This window comes from Podarcis tiliguerta (assembly GCF_965153285.1).
Source record: "Podarcis tiliguerta genome assembly, chromosome: 6".
Taxonomy (NCBI): Eukaryota; Metazoa; Chordata; class Lepidosauria; order Squamata; family Lacertidae; genus Podarcis; species Podarcis tiliguerta.
In genome coordinates this window covers 94,361,520-94,374,568 of record NC_139539.1, presented here as the reverse complement: position 1 = coordinate 94,374,568, position 13,049 = coordinate 94,361,520, and the positions used below count along the sequence as shown (strand labels likewise).

Genomic DNA, 13,049 nt, shown 5'->3' with positions numbered 1-13,049 from the left:
GCCTCCCAGCAGAGCCTGAGCCTAGGATACATCGTTTTTGTGTCCTCCTTTTCACATCAGAAGAAATAAAATTTATACTAGTCTTACTGGACATAGAATCCAAAGTAGCACTGGAGACCTAGCATGGCTCAGGTCCCGGTTCAAACTCCAGTTTAGTCATGCTATCAAACAAACAAAGCCTGGTTGGGGGCTTGTTCAAAGAGCTTCATGCACGTTAGCAGGTAATCCTTACAACAGCCTGAAAGGCAAGTTGGTTAACATCCCCATATTGCAACTAGAGGGTTCAGTGTGTAGCTTGTCTCAGGCCACCCAGAGTATTCATTGCTGAGGTGGGATTTGAACCAGGAACATTTTCATTTGTAATTCAGTCACAGAATCACAGAATTGTAGAGTTGGAAGGGACCCTGAGGGTCATCTAGTCCAACCCTCTGCAGTGCAGGAATCTTTTGCCCAATGGGGGACTCAAACCCATGACCCTGAGATTAAGTGTCTCGTGCTCTACTGACTGAGCTGTCCCAGGTTAAGTCTATTAGCTACTACATGACACCAGTGCAAATGGATTTCAACAAGTCACTATTACCAAGCTTCAAATTCCCACCTGTTTAATGGGGATCAAGAGCAAAACTTTTAATTCTATGCGTGTGTACTGAGAATTAAGCTGCACTGAACATAGTGGCACTTACTTCTGAGCTAACATACGCAAGGTTTGGGCTGAAAGGCTGATGGAAGCATGTTCCATTGAAATCACTGAGACTTGCTTGCAAATAAATGTAACAATAGTGCTGAAAGGCAACATGGCTAATTTGGGGCAGTCTAGCACATTTGGGGTTGATTGTTCTTTGGTTTTATGAACTCTCTATGCTTAAATTACTTTTCAGCAACACTGTAATGAAAGATTCATGTTCAAGGGAATGCACTGGTGATTTGCCACTCTGGCAGTAGCTGGGAGACTGGCTGTTGATGTTTTACTTGAACAAAACTCAAATTTGAAAGAAAAAAATGAGATAAAAAAAGATTCTCTTTTATGAGAATTGTCTTACAGCCGATTTTATTAACGTGGATCAATATTTCTCCCTTTTGTCACACATTATATAAACCCAACACAAAAGCTCTTTGCTATGTACAAAGCTCTTTGCTATAGTTGCAAAGGCAGCCCAGGGCAGCGGCTCAAACTGCAGCCCTAAAACTTGGCAACTCTAAGAACCAGCCTCTGTCAATCTCTGGCCACAATCCTTCATTCCATGAAGGGAATAATAACAGGAACAGGTTCTCTCACTTTCCTTTTCCACAGTGACACAAAACTATTTTTGGAATGACTGCTGTGCACTGTGATTAAAAGAGGGTGCTGAGGCAAAGCATAAGCATTGCTGAGGCACTGCTCTTTTACCCTTTCTAGAAGCAAGCACAAAGCACTCTGGTTTCTCAAGTAATATTTCCATAGGAAAGAAGTCCACATTTCCACTTGGGAAAGCCGGCACAATAATGCAAGTCCTGTGATCCCAAAGTCAAAATGCCCAACCGGCAGGTCCAGCAGATACCAGCCCAGCCGATTGTCAGCGCTGGCCGCTGCTTCTGCCTCAGCATGTCAGGAGTCCTTCCTTTGCAGCCAGCCGCTGCCGATGGATCTTGTCCTGCTGCAGCTCCTCATGGTTTGGGTGCCAGAGCTTCAAGATGATCCTTTCAATATTGAGGGCATAGACTGTGTGTGCCGGAACCACTTCTCGGTGGACCTGCAGGTTACATATGAGGAAATGTTGTTAGCAACATATTCTCAACGTAAAAGGCCTAAAATGTCCAACTGGAACTAATTGTGTGTTTCTTATTCTTAGTGCTCCATACACTACATAATCATCATCATCATCATCATCATCATTTATTTGTACCCCGCCCATCTGGCTGGGTCTCCCCAGCCACTCTGGGTGGCTTCCACAGAAACCCAAAATACACTAAAATGTCACACATTAAAAACTTCCCTGAACAGGGCTGCCTTAAGATGTCTTCTGAATGTCAGGTAGTTGTTCATCACTTTGACATCTGGTGGGAGGGTGTTCCACAGGGATGGTGCCACTACCAAGAAGGCCCTCTGCCTGGTTCCCTGTAGCTTTGCTTCTCGCAATGAGGTAACCGCCAGAAGGCCCTCAGCGCTGGACCTCAGCGTCCGGGCAGAACAATGGGGGTGGAGACGCTCCTTCAGGTCTACTGGGGCTTTGAGGCCATTTAGGGCTTTAAAGGTCAACACCAACACTTTGAATTGTGCTCAGAAACGTACTGGGAGCCAATGTAGGTCTTTCAAGATCCCCAGTTCAAGGGACAAAGTGTTTGATGCATGTGCTAATTAATTTTTCAAGATATACATCCTTCTTTTAGGGAAGGGCAGAATGTGTGCTCTGCACACAGAAAGTCTCAGGTTCAGTCTCCAGCGTCTACAGTTAGGGCTGCGAGGGGCCCCTGTCAGAAATCCTGGACTTCTGCTGTCAGTCACCGTAGACAGCACTGAGTTAGATGGAATGATAGTCTGACTCAGAATAGGGCAGCTTCCTATATTCCTAGCATACAGTTTGGGAATTACTGTACCAAGAATGGCAAGGTGAATATGACCATGTGTTACACAACATGCATAGCTAAAAAGTGAGTTGTTGCCCTGTCCGATAATGATTGTGATTCATAGAATGATGGCTTGATAAGCGTATGTAAGATCAGAAGTACATAGAATCATAGAACTGTAGAGTTGGAAGGGACCCTGAGGATCATCTAGTCCAACCCCCTGCAATGCAGGAATATGCAGCTGGTCCATACAGGGATTGAACCTGCAACCTTGAGTGTTATCAGCACCATGGTCTAACCAACTGAGCTATCCATGGTCTAACCAACTGAGCTATCCAGAGTGGGGACTGGGCCTGTTTGCCTAAATTTTGGCAGCTTCAGTAGGAAATTAAATTTAGTTTGCTGGAAAATCTAAAACAGTTGCTGGGTTAACAGCTAGATACAACCTGGAAGTTTATGTAGTGCATCTGTACTTATACAGAAAAGAGCATTTCCTTCCTACAGTCCCAAGGTTACTTATGTTGGGGTTTTGCCAGAAAACACTCTCTCCAAGCCAAGCCAACTAGCAGCATAAGGAAGTTACCTGCAGAGCTTCGAAGAGGTCATACATGTTGACTGGTGGCAGAGTTGCTGGAGAGGTGTCCCCAGAACAAGCTAGGAGTAGGGCTGCTTGCTGCTCAGCATCATCAGGAGGTGGGTGGGAAGCAAGGTTTTGACCAGGAGGGGGAGCTAAGCATGTGGGAGGGCTAGAAAAAGAGAAATAGGGAGGGAAAGAGGAATGAATGAAAAACGCTAGTTTCATATTCTAAAGTTCTGTCCTGCACCACATTAAAATAGGAACTTTCTTACCACTCAGTTAAGTTGTTGTAAGCAATAACACTATTCTTCAGATAAGGCTGTGGGTTCACATTGCTTCCAAAGGCATACTTGAAGTGACCATCTCTGAGACGGTAGGCCTTTCTCCTTGATATTATAGATGCAAGGATATCCTTAAGATGCTTCTGCAGAGATAGAACTCTTATTTACTGCTCATGATGAGTACCAAGAACAATTTCCAGTTCCCGTCCTGTGATTATTACAGTGTAAATACTTTGCACGACACCCAAGCCTGAAACCAGATCACCCACTGGTCAGGCTGCAGAGCTTTATGCCCTGCACTGTCAAGTCTGCCAAAGAAACTGCAGACTGAATTGTTACCCAGGGAATCAATGCATCTCATTAGCATAGCCACACCTCAGCCTGATCCAAATCTACACAACTTGTCTTCTAAGAAGATGACCCTGGCAGACTTAGTGCCAGGACCCCCACTCTAAGCAGCAACAGGGACTCTGACTCATAACTGAAATGAGGAGGGATGGCCAGAGTTATTGGACTGGCGGCACTGGAACTAGAGTTGTTGGAAACTGACATAAGCCCTTTAGATTAAGGGCTCTTGGGAACTTTTGCTAATTCACGTTTGCCGTGTTCCACTATAAAGGCAGGGAGGAGCAGAAGAAATAGTGGCCCCAAAGTTAACATCAAAAGCAGATAATGGACTAGGGGAGATGTATCCCCATCTTTACTTCCCCAACTTCACTCCCTCACAATCTGTTACCCACACGCCTTTATCCTCCAGCCCAGCTCACTTCCAGAGGTGCCTGAAGCAAAGAGAATGGGAACCTCAGGGGGAGAAGGGTTCAATTACCCTCACCCACAGTCTGATGCAGGATGCAAGCCCCTTCATTCTGTTTTATATCTGAATGGGGTAGGCATGTGAGAAACAAGCATAAGGTCCTGAATTCTGCAGACACTTTTTGCAAATCACAGGCCTAATGCTCACATAGGTGCTCCCTCTTCTCTGTATTCATACTGAATCATCACAAAAAAGCAGAAGGCAAATCAGTCCCTGTACTTGTGAGTGTGGTAGAGCCTGGCTGAACTTTGGATCATGGCCAATGCACATATGTACAACTAAGAGCTAAAAAAAAAAGGAGAGAGAGAGAGAAAGCAAAAAGGTTGAGATGCTTAGAAGTCCAAGGCAGGGAGTCAGATTTTCATCAGAACCAGATATGGCTTTGTTTTCTTTCATTCAGCACTTAAGCCAGTATTAAATGCTTTATAAAGTCCAAGTTTGTATGCCAGCAGAGTTACAGAAAAAGCTCAGCCTGCCTTACTCATACTCTGAGAAACAACACCAAAAGTGCCATCATATATGCTTGCAAAGGCTGGTTTTGTTTTGTTTTTTGTTTTGATTTGTGGGTATCTGTTTTGCTTATAGCGATAGCTAGTTTTAATTCCATACCATACATACACAGCAAAACCAGGACCACATTTTTCCTTCTGTGTTATCTCACCTCCACAGCATAGACAACAACTGTCACTGCCTCTTCAGTGACATTATCCAGTCCGTGCTCATAAGCAGTGACAATCATCCTTCCCTCCAGCTGGCCCCAAGTGGGAAGCATCATTGTATGTGAACAGAGCTTCAGATCATCATCTTCTTGGGGGTCCTTGGCCACAAACTGCTGAGCTCCAGATAATGGATTCTGAGGCTGGAATCGGTGCTGTTAAGTATAACAATACATTTCAGCTGTCTAAGCTAAAACACTGAGCGAGATTAAATAATGCTCCATTTGGACACATAACCTGCCACTTTCTTAAGACTTCAGAGAGATAAGAGAAATTAAACACATTATTTTATCATAGCAGCCCCCTAAACTGCAATCCTATACATGAAGAAAGCTCTACAGAGCTCAACAGTACTCACTCTGGGATAAGTGCATATAGGATTGAACTCTTAAGGATACAGATCACATCTGCAGCTCCACAGAAATACACAAAAACAGTGTGGTATCCAACTTCTTACTGGGCATTTCACAATTATTCAGACCCAGTTTATTTATGTATGCATTCTTATCATGTTTTTGCAATTTTATCTGCTTCATGTTACGTTCTTTCAGGTTATGTCCCAAGGCAACCTGGAAGTACCGGAAAGGGGTTACTTCTGGGTTTTGCCGCTCGCAGATGCGCAAAATGACGTCATGTGCATGCGCAGAAGTGACAAATCGCAACCCGCGCATGTGCAGACGCACCGCTGAGGGTTGCGCTCTTTTCATGTTGTGAACTGGCCTCCGGAACAGATCCCGTTCGAAACCAGAGGTACCATTGTACATGAGTTTAGTCTATTCAGCTATTCAGTCTATTGTGCAACTAATTCTCAAAACAATCTTCTTCTGTCTAAGCCTCTTTTATATATTTGCACATTAAATAAACTTCTTAGTTGCAAGTTGTGAAAGACAGGAGGCCTCTTGTGCACTTTCCCCCCATTTATTTGAGTATAAGTTAGCACTCTACCAATTTTAAGCACATGGATGGTTATGCTGATTTTGTAAGCAATTTGTAGGGTATTTTTAGTGTTTGTTTTTAAAAAAGGAATTAATAAAACAAAAAATATTGTAATGTTTCTACTTTTGAATTGAACATAATTCCCTTCACGTAGTCTCCATAGTTGAGAGCACATTCTTTGCACCAAAAGCAGAGAATATTGTTTCTCATTAATCTCACTTGCACTTTTCAGAGTCCCTATCTTCATGCTTGTGGAGAAGAGATGGATAATATTAAAACTGTATCAGAAGACACCTCAAAAACCAGAAGGGGCAAAGCATGACTTGGCATGTTGGAAGGTGCGTCTTTAATATGCATACATCTTTAGAACTGCTGCTAATAATGACACCTACTGGCTCCCTAGGCTATTCTGCTCTTCTCCTTCCCTTTTCCTCCTCCATCCAAGCTCATGCAAAAGCCTTTGAAATTACACTATGCAAATTTGCCTGTCCTTTAAGGTTGGCTGTTGCATCTCTCTTATGTGTGCCACTGACGGCCTTCTGAGGGCTTCTGCTGCAGTGGCACCTCATATGTAGAACTCCCTGCCCCAAGAGGTTATCTTCCCCTTTATTTGTGTTCTGCCAGCAACTGAAAACTTTCCTTTTAAAACATGCTTTTATTTATTTTATTTCATACAATTTATACACCACTTGATTGTAAAATAATCTCAAAATGGTTTACAAAAAAGATAAATCAATAAGAAAAGTTAACAACAATTATTTAAGACTTTTAAAATAACAATATACTAAAAACAGATTAAAACTCACATCAATTTCCTAAGCATCTGGATAAAAAGGTAAAGGTACCCCTGCCCGTACGGGCCAGTCTTGACAGACTCTAGGGTTGTGCGCCCATCTCACTCAAGAGGCCGGGGGCCAGCGCTGTCCGGAGACACTTCCAGGTCACGTGGCCAGCGTGACATCGCTGCTCTGGTGAGCCAGAGCCGCACACGGAAACGCCGTTTACCTTCCCGCTAGTAAACGGTCCCTATTTATCTACTTGCACCCAGGGGTGCTTTCGAACTGCTAGGTTGGCAGGCGCTGGGACCGAACAACGGGAGCGCACCCCGCCGTGGGGATTCGAACCGCCGACCTTTCGATCGGCAAGCCCTAGGCGCTGAGGCTTTAACCCACAGCGCCACCCACGTCCCAATAAGCATCTGGATAGGAGGATTGTCTAAAAAAATGTTTTAGCAAGTACCCAAAAGAGTACAGTGAAAGCACCTGCCTGATACCAAGAGGCAGGGAGTTCCAGAGAGCAGGTGCTGCCACACTAAAATACTGAGTTCTTACAAATGCAGAATGGTTATTAAGTGGCACCTATAACGGGGCCTGTTCCACTTTTGATTTTATTGCTACTCAACTGTATCCGCTGCTGGTGCTGCTCTTTTGGTGTTTGCTTTCAGCTGCTGTTTCTGGCTTCATAACTTGTATTCTAATAGTTGGGTCATTGTTGCTTTTGTGTTTGCATTTCATTTGTATGCCACTTTGAGCAATTCCTTTGTGAATGGCAAAAAGTGGGGTATTCATATTTAAAAAAAAAATTCTAAGAAGTCTGCCAACTGTTGGCCAAAATTCCAGTCCCAGGTTGAGGTCTTCCCTTCTGCTCTCCCAACATCATTATCTGAAACATTTCCACACTGCTAAACCACCTCAGTGGCTCCCACTGGTGGAGGTGTGGAAATGCACAGCGTAGTGATGCGCCTGGTGAACTGTACTAAAGGTTTGGAGAGTGTGTCGGGAACTTGAGCTGGGGCTGCTATTTATGATAGCAGCTCTGCATTTCTTATCATGTTGGTTTCCAACATCTAGGCTTAGTTTTCCTCTTTCTAATGCACGTAAGAATGGACAAACTTACATCAAACTTCTGCCGAACGGAGGAAAACTTTTTCTTCCCCTTGGGCTTCCCTGGTTTTGTTGCAGAACCTCCTGTCCATGGCAAAGAGCCAGCACCCTCTGGAAATGGAAAAGAAGAAAACAGTAAGTCTTAGATTTGGCAAGGATCTAAACCTCCACTGCACCCTGTCCAATTTAAATATCCTGGTCATCACAGTCTATCACAAGTGCCAGAGGTTGCTTATGCTCTACTCCAGCAACCTCAGCTTCCCAAACCACAGTTTCCACTTTTCTGGGCTGAGCTATTTTCTGCTACTCACACCCAGCATCACACTCATGTCTCTGAACCACAGTCAATATATTTTATAGTGTGCTCTCTGGAGCAAAAGGACTCCTTTTTATTATGTGTTTATACATTACTTACATCAGTGGGGCACTTAACTGGTTGTGATGCTGAAGAATGGCATACTTTAAAACAACACTTTGCAGCATAAAGTTTGGAGTGCAGTACAAACTGAGGAACACAGCAGGGTTACCCTGATGAGAGGGCAACTGCTAGAAAGCTGGGGTGAGGAGAACCAGGGGAAGCACGAGACCACCAGGGCTCCCTAAAGCACCATATTGTGGCAAAAACTCCATGGACATGGAAGAGCAAAAATTTGGAAACAAGTGAGGCTTATATTCAGGCCAATATGGTAAAACAGACTCAGCATGCATCTAACCATACTAAAATGAATATTAGAATTGCTGCTGAAGTAAACACACTACAGCTCTTTCTCCTAAAGTCCAGGTGCATGAGCGTTTTTACAGTCGACTTACCAGGTGCAGAAACCAAGATCTGGCATCGTGTGAGAATAGCCAAGAGGAAGTCATTGTGAGAATGGACTGCAAAAAGAAAAGAAGTCCACATAAAGATGTCAGCAAGCCATCTTACAAGAAAACATGCACTTGCCTCAGCATCATATAGTAGCATGGAAGGTGCCCCTTGAGTCTACACAGCAAGTCCTGAACTAGATACAGAATAGAGGTGCTTGAGCAATGCCTGACGCAATCTCCAAAACCAAAGGGGTGGCTAAGCATTGTCTTCATTGATCATGGTGCCATTTCAGTGCCCTATAGTTCAACCCACCCCATGGCCTGCTCATAGCTGAATCATTCCATTACTGTACAGTATTGCAGCTAACCCCCAAGTTCAGCATGAGGTTCATGGAAGCCACATAGGGCAACTCACATATAGTTTTCTTACCATTGTCTTGTGTGAGGAGCCTCCGTGCTTCTAGGTCAAACTCTTCTTTGCTGATCTTTTGCTTAAACCACAGCTTCAAATTAGCCCAGTATCTGTGAAATATATAAATATTGTACCCTCAATACTAGCCTTCGCTTCTCAACAATCTACTCTTTCCCTCTTCAACCCTTTAGGAGAGACTATCATGCAGTTTCATACATTAGAGCAGTGGCCAAACTTGGTCCTCCAGCTGTTTTGGGACTACATTTCCCATCATCCCTGACCACTGGTCCTGTTAGCTAGGGATGATGGGAGTTGTAGTCCAAAAACAGCTGGAGGCCCAAGTTTGGCCACCACTGCATTGGAGGAACCTCAGGGGTTCAAAGACGAGCAGAACTTCAAATAAGAGTTAATAAATTTAAGGAACAATTTGACCATCAGGACTCTCTGTTGAATATCAGAGCCTGGAAACAGAACATAGCACTTTGGAAAATTATGTAACTGCAGTACTCAATCTGAAAATAATAAAGTCGAATTTTACACCTCAAGTTCCTGGCTCCAGCATAATCCTATGTGTACTAATTAGACAATCCAAAGAAAGCAGCTGGAAATTGCCATGGAAGTGATTCAATTTACGCTGGCTTTTTTCAATGCTTCCCCTGGGGTAATAAAAAATTGTGTTCTAATATAACCATGGTTATATTAACGGCTTTCTTTCTTTTTTAGAAAAAGAGGTACTGGAACTTGTTGGCCATTTTTTAGGGGGAGGACGTCTCTTCTTTGCCTGCTCGCCCCACTGCCACGGGAGAAAAATAAAAAAGGTAGGTGGTCTTTCAATGACTGGTCTGCATTACAACCCATAGCTGACTTCGTCACAACTGCCTCTCCCCCACCCCACCGTCATGTACTGCCCCCCTAAAAAATAATAATTCTGGGCATTTCAATTCAGTGAAGGGCTGGTAGATCTCTGCCCTAGCAATTCTTGTCAATTTTGTTTTAAATATATATTAAGCTGCAACAAGAAAAGTTCTGCTGGCCACATGACCGGGAAAATCTGTCTACGGACGAATGCCAGCAGGAAGATCAAGGCAATTAACCAGCAACCAGTTTAAACTGGCATTAAACAATATTAGCTGAAAAAGAAAATATTACATAAAGAAGCTTACAAATGTTACATTGGGCATCACAGAATTACCGTATTTTTTGCTCTATAAGACTCACTCCCCCCCCCCCAACAAGTAAGGGGAAATGTGTGTGTGTCTTATGGAGCGAATGCAGGCTGTGCAGCTATCCCAGAAGCCAGAACAGCAAGAGGGATTGCTGCTTTCACTGCACTGTTCTGGCTTCTGAGATTCAGAATATTTTTTTTCTTGTTTTCCTCCTCCAAAAACTAGGTGTGTCTTGTGGTCTGATGAGTCTTATAGAGCGAAAAATATGGTGCCCATTACTGAAAGTAGAAACTAGCTTGACTTTTCCCACCTACCCCTTTCCCCTATAGACCATGTGTTCTTTGAAATATTGAGGCAACTCAAATAAGCTTATCCCAGGGCTTCAGGGCCTGTCCAATAAAATTATATATAATTTTATTTTCAGCTTTTACAAACATTTTGACAAAAAAACCAGAATCTTTACAAATCTAATTTACTTCTGCCTCGACTTCCCTCCCCTCCTTTCTGAGGTTATTCATTTCATATATTTTTATTACTGCATATCCAATTAAAATATATTTACAAATTGTCCCTTATCTTCCCCTTGTCTCTTACTGCACGTTTCTATATCAGTCCCACTAATGTTTTAATTTGTTTACAGTGTGTCTTTCAAATAGTTCGATAAATTTCCCCATTCTATTTTAAAAAGAAGAGAAGAGTGGTCCTTGAGCTTTTGGCCCCCGAAATGAACTACAAAATGCTCCTCTGTCGATGCAGCCGTTTCTGCCACTGTGGCAGAGGGCAATGCATTCCTTGGAGGCCACATCTGCTACCCTTGCAGATCCTGCCACCCGAGGTGGTCACCTCACCTTGCCTAATGGCCCTGCAAGGTTTATATTCTCTCCAGCACAGGGCACTGTGCTCTTATTTAGATATTCCTATTCTATTAGACAAGCCTACCCAGATGTTTAGGGAAGCGGGTGGCGCTGTGGTCTAAACCACAGAGCCTAGGGCTTGCCTATCAGAAGGTCAGTGGTTCGAATCCCCGCAATGACGGGGTGAGCTCCCGTTGCTCAGTCCCTGCTCCTGCCAACCTAGCTGTTCGAAAGCACGGCAAAGTGCCAGTAGATAAATAGGTACCGCTCCAGCGGGAAGGTAAATGGTGTTTCTGTGTGGAGATGAGCACCCCAACCAGAGTCGGCACACTCCCTTTACCTTTACCCAGATGTTTAGAAAGTTTGTGCGAGTTTCATAGTCTATTCCATTTTGGTTCTCCGCCTCTCTCTCTCTCTAGGTGTGTTTTTAATTAGGGTTGTAAAAAAAAGGCAAGTGCTGATTTTTATTGTTTTCATCTTTTTTTCTTAAACCACCTTGAGAGGTCCCTCCACATGCAGCTGCTTGCCCACTTGCAGGTGCCCCTAAGACCCATTCCGCATGTGAGGGACCCTGATGGGGGAGTGTGGCGGCGACCCTTCGGAACTCCCTGCCTCTGGAGACCCAGCAGGCTGCGCTCTTCTGCACCTGCTCAGAACACACCTGTCGGGGCAAGTTTAGACCCAAACGTTTGGAAATGCTGAAGTGATTTTTGATCCATTCTGCTGGTATTTTCACTTTTAAGTAAATCGGGTTGTGAATTTCCCTCGATTTCATTCTCTTTTCCCCAGGCCGCGGGGAGGTTTGGTTTGTTTGCTTTTCGTACGGTGAAGCAGTATATAAAAGTTATAAAATAAATAAAAGGAGAACATAAAAGGAAAGCCCGCCGCTCTTTCCGCTCGACGCCACTTTGATGCCCGTTTCTGGAGCGAGATGTCGGCGAGCAGAGACTCGGGGCGCCGGAACAAAGACATGAGAATGCGGGGAGGCGCGCCCAGAAGCGAACTGGGGTCGGGGGCCGCCCGTCCACCCAGCCACCCACCTATTTGTGAGACGCCCCGGCGACGCCCGCCCCGCGGGTGCGAGGGGCAAATCGAGGCCGGCGCTCGGGCACGGCCTACTAGGCCCCTCGCGCAGGGCGCGGCGGCTAAGAGGCCGGAGGGGCCGGGAGACCGAAGGTGAAAGGGCCCCGCTCCTCACTCACTGCTTCACGTTCTCGCCCAAAGCCTCGCTCAGGTTCTTCTTGGCCGCCTCCAGCTCGCTCACGTAGGTCGCCATGGCTCCCGGCGCGCCCGCCCGCCCGCTCCGCTTTGGCCGGCCGGCCCCGGCGCGCCAACCTCAGAGACGATCCCTGACGGATTCCCTTTGCTTTTTGGTTTCGCAGCTCCCGGCCGTGATTCCTCCGCTCCTCTCGCGCTCCCCGAGTTACTTAGAGCTGGGAGGGACTCGAGGGTCATCTAGTCCAACCCCCTGCGATGCAGGAATCTCAGCTCAAGCTTAATGAACCTCCAAAGGAGGAGAGTTCCCCACCTTCCTAGGAGGTGGCTGGAGTCATAAAGTGGAGGGAAGCTGAGTGCTGAGGAAAACCTAAACTATTCTTGGATGTAGCAATCTCAATTCACCGGAAAATGTTCTTAAGTCACAGCTGCTAATAGGTAGAAGGGCAAAATTCAGATCATATTGCAGGAACAGCCAAGTGGCCACAAAGTAATTTTATCTAGCAACTGGCAGACAGCTTTTAATCAAATGTGGCAGAAAACATTCCCACTCCTAAGAAACATCTTTATGATTTTTAAGAGATAAGACACACTAAACACTTCAGTGTTACATGGCTCTTTGTGATGTTCACAGCCCCAACCAGCCCGAGTTCATGTGCGCCATAAGCAAAAAGCTCTTACCTTTAGGTGGTGCCAACAATTCCCTACAACCTGAGCACCTCTGCTTGGGCAAAATACATTTCTAGCCCCTGAAGCAGATTAGAGCTGACACTAAAAATATCAAAGCTTTTGGAAAATGATATACAATGAGTTAAAAAACATGTTGAAATATACATTTGTTAAA

General features: G+C 44.8%; 1 protein-coding gene across 1 annotated transcript; it reads right to left on the bottom strand.

The window, feature by feature from the left end:
• Positions 1-1,020: 1,020 nt before the first annotated feature.
• Positions 1,021-12,832, bottom strand: TADA1 (transcriptional adaptor 1). The gene is made up of 8 exons (XM_083446373.1): positions 12,193-12,832; positions 8,989-9,080; positions 8,562-8,627; positions 7,765-7,862; positions 4,878-5,087; positions 3,394-3,545; positions 3,128-3,290; positions 1,021-1,730 (listed from the first exon to the last, which is right to left on the bottom strand). Exons 1-8 carry the CDS (start codon positions 12,264-12,266, stop codon positions 1,578-1,580), a joined length of 1,008 nt encoding a protein of 335 aa, XP_083302499.1. The 5' UTR covers positions 12,267-12,832; the 3' UTR covers positions 1,021-1,577.
• Between the last annotated feature and the right edge of the window lie 217 nt (positions 12,833-13,049).

Coding starts and splice junctions, on each gene's coding strand:
- TADA1 (XM_083446373.1), bottom strand. CDS start 12,266: ATGGCGACCTACGTGAGCGAGCTGGAGGCGGCCAAGAAGAACCTGAGC. Junction 9,081..12,192: donor TTGGGCGAGAACGTGAAGCA/GTGAGTGAGGAG, acceptor TATATTTCACAG/ATACTGGGCTAATTTGAAGC. Junction 1,731..3,127: donor ACCTCTTCGAAGCTCTGCAG/GTAACTTCCTTA, acceptor TGTAACCTGCAG/GTCCACCGAGAAGTGGTTCC.